The 5,626-nt window shown below is 32.6% G+C and overlaps 1 protein-coding gene across 1 annotated transcript in view; it reads right to left on the bottom strand.

The window, feature by feature from the left end:
• Positions 1-4,198, bottom strand: part of LOC106302431 (3-hydroxy-3-methylglutaryl-coenzyme A reductase 2) — a 10,337-nt gene extending 6,139 nt beyond the window's left edge. Inside the window, exon 1 of the mRNA XM_013738942.1 lies at positions 4,042-4,198. Coding sequence (XP_013594396.1) covers positions 4,042-4,198 — 157 coding nt within the window. The remainder of the gene's footprint in view (positions 1-4,041) is intronic.
• Between the last annotated feature and the right edge of the window lie 1,428 nt (positions 4,199-5,626).

The following is a 5,626-nucleotide window of genomic DNA, read 5'->3' on the forward strand; positions in this document are numbered from 1 at the left end:
AAATGTAAAATGGTAATCTTACATATGTTTAATGTAGTATTTTCATTTTTTATGTTATATGTTTACATGTATTTATTATTTTCGAAATTATATATAATTTTTTTTGTTTTTTTTATAAAACGGTAATGTTACATTATAGAGATAAACCGTCTTTTTCTCAAGTGAAAAATGGTAATTTTACATATGTTTAATGTAGTTTTTTCCATTTTTTATGCTGTATGTTTACATATTATTTATAATTTTCAAAAATTAGTAATATTAAAATGTAAAACTATATTTTATGCCACGTGTCGTCTTTCGGGAGAATTTTTTTTCGCTGATGTGGACGTTCTATGGAGCCTCAAAAGGTCTCTTTTATTAGTATAGATTCTTTTATGGTCACCAGTTAGAGCCATAAAGTTTATTTTTCCAACCTAAGCAACGAGAATAAAAAGGCTTCTTAATAGTATATGTATTGAATTAAAATGTGTGTTTAAGCATGTTTTGAAGTTTTCTAAATTTTATAAATCTATTCAGGTTTTATGCTATTTTGGAAAAAATGATTTTGATGCAATAAACAGTTGGACAAGTATAACTGAAGATGTATGATTATCTAAATGCATACAAAAATGGTATTAGATGAGGTTCTAAATCAATTTGCTGAACTGAATTTTGAAACTTAGCTTCCATCCCATCTTCACCGAAAGATTAATTAGCGATATGTCAAATTTGAAGATGCAATATGCTGAGATGTGTGGTATCAGTTTGTGTAGTACCATCAGATTTAGAACATGCGTGTATCATGAAAATGAGCTATGTTGGAGTTTGTGGTTTGTGATGTATATGGATTTGCTGAGCTTGGAAAAGGAAAAAAAAAGTATATGCTCTTAAAGAAAAATGGAAGTTTTCCATAAAACAAAAGAGAGTTTTCTTGAAAACGAAAATTTTCACAAAAAAATGAAAAGTTGTACTAAGTGTATTTGGAAAACTTGGAGATTAAGTTCTGGTCCGATATATAAAAGAGGATGTGGTTTATGAAGAAACTAGACTTGATAAAAGAGAGAGAAGTTTCATTATGTGGTAGGTGTGGACATATAGTCTGACGTAGTGTCTCAAGTATTTTTCAATGGAGTCTGATGTTGATTTAGTTTGGTGGCGTTGGTGTTGACAATGTGTATGGTGGTGTTAAGACATCTCCAACCAAGACACCAAATTTGGTGTTAATATTACATCAAATCTAGTGTTTTGGTGTCAAATTTTTTTTGTCATCTCCAACAATGACACCAAATATTACACCAAAAATAATATTATGTTATTTAATATTTTTAATTATAATAATTTTTATAATTTTCATAATTGTATTATTTAAAATTTAGAAATAATTGTTTTTTCACATTTAAATATTATGTTTGTTAAATTTTTGTAATTATATGTTCATAGAATTTATTTACGTTTATATTTTTGATTTAACAATATTATACCTTTTATGTATTTATTTTATATAAAATATTATATTTTAAATTAAAAACTATTAATTATGAAAATCCCATAACAAAATAATATATTTATTTTAATAAAATTTATATTATTTAGTAATACAAGTTTAACTATATTATAAAATCAAAAAAATAAAATGGTATTTTAATGTTTGGTGAATTTAATAATATTACATAAATATTTAATTATTTACTATTAAATCTAACTTTAAAATAATGTAATATTATTAATTTTTAATTATTGATTAAATATAACCTAAATAAAGATTATAATCGATATTTTAAAATAAAAATACATTACAAGATAAAGTAAATGATAACAATCATTTAGTGATTTCTTATTTGAAAGTAAAATAAAGCATAAAATTTCTATGATATTTTATTTTTTACAATATTAAAATGACAATAGTAATTTAGTGATTTTTTACTTAAAAATAAAATAAAAAGAACTATTTAAAAATAAAATAAAAAAAACTATTTTAATCATGTATAATTTAAAAATACAAATAGTATTGTATATTTATGTTTAGTTGTAAATTTGAACTGATTAATAATAATTTTTGAATTATATTATTAAATAAAACACAATAAAAATATGTATAATAAATATTTGATGTGATGTATAGTGTTACACCAAATTTGGTGTAACACTATTCACACTACACCAAATTTGGTGGGATGGTGTCATTTTTGGTGTTCCATTGGAGATGAAATCATACCAAATTTGGTGTTTTGGTGTACCATTGGAGTTGGCCTTAGTGGTCTATTAAGATTGCAGCTGTTCAAAAACAGTGTTGCTATGGTGTTGTCGGAAAGTGATCTATACATGAATGCTTAATATATATATTTATAGATTATTTACTTAAAAAAGGAGAAACATTCATTTAAATACTGAACTCACGTCAATTTGCCAAAACAAATACATAGTTCTTATTAGTCCAAAAAAATCCGAAATTTCTATTGACTGAACCATAACAGTTACACTTTTGGTCAACTTTTTTTATTGTTAAATTTCCCGTTTACAATTCACGGTGTTTTATAGGCTATCGTTAACTTAACAAAACTACCAAATTGATACTTTTAGAACCCTAACCCCCAGTTGAATTCACATCTTCTTCTCTTCTTTGCGAAAATAGAATATTTGATTTCATGTCTTCTTCTACTCCTCCTTTGTTACTTTAAAACACTATAATCGAGTGAAGAAGAAGAGTTTGATTGAGTCCGGAAAATGAAGCTTGCCATCATCCTGTGTTTGTTGTTGGGATTTTTTTAGTCCATGTCCAACTCTTTATTTTCTGATTGGTACGATGTTGTCCACTTTGGACTTAAGAAGCAAATCCGCAAGGATTTGCTTTTAGGTTTCTTCCCAAAAAACCTCGTACTAATCAGAGTTGGACTTCTTATTATATATTAGACATTATTTGTCTAAACTTCCGATGTGAGATTTGGATTGAAATCTCTAATTCTCCCCATTAAGCCAAGGACCACAGTCATCTTGTGTTCTTTTCTCTAGCGAATCATCTTTGCACCATCTTGTACCCTTAATCGCAAGGTTACTTTGAGTTGCTTTGAGGATGATCCTCCCACAACTGAACTTTCACGATCTTCTGATTTGATCTCTGCCACATATCTTCATTCCTACTCCTAGGGTATTTTGGTTTTCTTATAGATTTTTCGTCATCCCGCTCGGATACCAATTGTTGAAATTTTTTAAAATTCATGTCCAACTCTTTATAATCTGATTAGTAGGATATTGTCCACTTTAGACTTAAAAGGCAAGCGCACATGGATTTACTTTTAGGCTCATTCCCAAAAGGCCTCGTACTAATCAGAGTTGAATTTCTTATTATATATTCTTTATATATTAATCTTGGAGCATTACAACATGTTTTCGTAGCCACGTGTCATCAGTAGGATGATTCTTAGAATCCTTAGAAAAATAAGTGGGTCCATATAAATGTATATTATATTTTTTTATTGAACTAACTATCAAATTGATTAGTAGTGTACAAAAGAATATTCTTTATTTCCTTGCATTCAACTACATAATTTCCTAATATGATTAACATATTATGACAATTAATGATTATGAATAATACATATTTGATAACTAATATTGTAATATATCTCTGATGATTCACCATGAACTCTTCTTTTAATTGTTGATGCAGTATAAAGGCTCTAGTAAACGATGGATCAAGTAAAAAGAAGAAGTGTATTACAGGATTGTGGGATCTAGATATTCCCTGAGAGCTCTTGCAGGAGATCCTATCCCACCTCGGACTAAAAGACAACATAAAAGCTTCTGCTGTCTGCAAGACATGGTTTCTAGCAGCTGTTTCAGTCAGAAAGTCCCAAACTCTTCCTTGGCTTTTTTATTCATCAGAAAACGGAGACTACTATATTTTTGACCCATCAAGGTCTCAAAGATAGAAACAGAATATCCCAGAGTTGAAGGTCCATGGCCCTGTTTATTGTAGGGATGGTTGGTTGCTTATGGCAATGAATAGCCCTTTGGAGTTGGGCTTCTTTCTTAACCCGTTTACCCGGGAGTGTATCTACTTACCCATTAGGTCACGCTTTTTCTCAGGCAAATGCTTAGCTTTCTCAGCCGCTCCTACATCGACTAGTTGTTTGGTGGTCTCCTTCACCCAGTTATCAGTTCCAAAGATCCTTTTGTGATCTCTACTTGGCGGCCTGGTGAAACCGTATGGACCATCCATCGCTTTAAGAACCAATCATCCAGTGGAAAATGGTTAAAATGTGTCTTCTCGAATGGTGTGTTCTATGGTTTCAGTAACTGCGGGAACATCGGGGTTTACAACCCCCCCTGTAGCACAACCTGGGATGTTCTTCCAGTGATGCCTTGGGATAGTTCCACCTTCTTTCAGATAGATTTCAATAGGATAGAAGCGGTGTTGATGATAGAGCATAATGGAAACATCTTTGTTATGTCTACGCGCCGCAAGAACAAGTTCTCAGTGTTTAAACTAAACATTGAACGCATGGCATGGGAAGAAAAGAGCGAAGTATTTGGCTTGACAGTATTAACAAGTTACCCTGACTCCTTTGAAGGATCTGAGAATATAGAGAAAGTCAGAAAGCAGGAGTGAAAACGCAGCGTTTTGGAGAAGGCGATTTTTTAGGCAATTCTGAGTACGATTGAGAGATCTAGGGTTTCGATGGATACGGCTCCACCGCCGGGCTCCTTTGAAGCGGTGGGGAGAAATCAAAATATTCAGGAGGTCGTGTTAGATGAATCGAGGGAAGCGAAATGGTTGAAGGGAATTGAAAACTGGGCGTTGGTGGCGCAAGATCGAAGAAGTCTAAAGAAGTATGAGGTTGAGGTAAAATCGATGGATGTCAAGCACAAGGTAGTGATTCCGAATGATCTTCTTTCGGATGCCACTCCTTTGTGGGAGGATTTCATTGTTGGAAAGTTTATGGACATATCACCGCATATTGCGAAAGTTCATATGGTGGTGAACAAGATCTGGAGCTATGGTGATCCAACAACAAAGGTGGAGGTATATGATGTGAATGCTACGACGATGAGGTTCAGGATTAAGAATCATAAGGTTAGAGAGAAAATTATCAAAAGGGGGATGTGGAATATCGCGGGTGTTCCCATGATTGTTAAGAAATGGACTCTTAAAACAGAAGAGGAGAAGCAGGAAGAGGAGGCCATTCCAATGTGGGTTCACTTAAGGAAGGTACCGTTGCATATGTTTTCTTGGGAGGCTTTGAGTTTCATGACAAGTACTGTAGGCTTACCAGTGCATCTGCATCCAGAGACAATTGCGTGTTCAAATTTTGATGAGGCGAAAATCTTTGTGAATGTGGATGTATCGAAGACTCTTCCTAAAGAGATAGATTTTGTTATTGATGGGAAGGAGTTCACTGCAGAGTTCTATTACCCGTTGCTGCCGTCGAGGTGTAGTCTATGTGAGAAGTGGGGACATACAGATAAAGTCTGTGTGTTGAAAAAGAAAGAGAAGAAGCTCGGAGAACAGGGGGTGGTTGAGGGAAGTGGTTCTAAAGATCGAAGTAAACCTAAGGAGATTCCTGGTGTGGGAGATTTAAATACGGAGGAAGGTTGGAGAAAGGGGAGTTAGGCACTTCGGCAACGAAGGTTAATAACTCAGAATTTA

Source organism: Brassica oleracea, chromosome C7, assembly GCF_000695525.1.
Source record: "Brassica oleracea var. oleracea cultivar TO1000 chromosome C7, BOL, whole genome shotgun sequence".
Lineage (NCBI taxonomy): Eukaryota > Viridiplantae > Streptophyta > Magnoliopsida > Brassicales > Brassicaceae > Brassica > Brassica oleracea.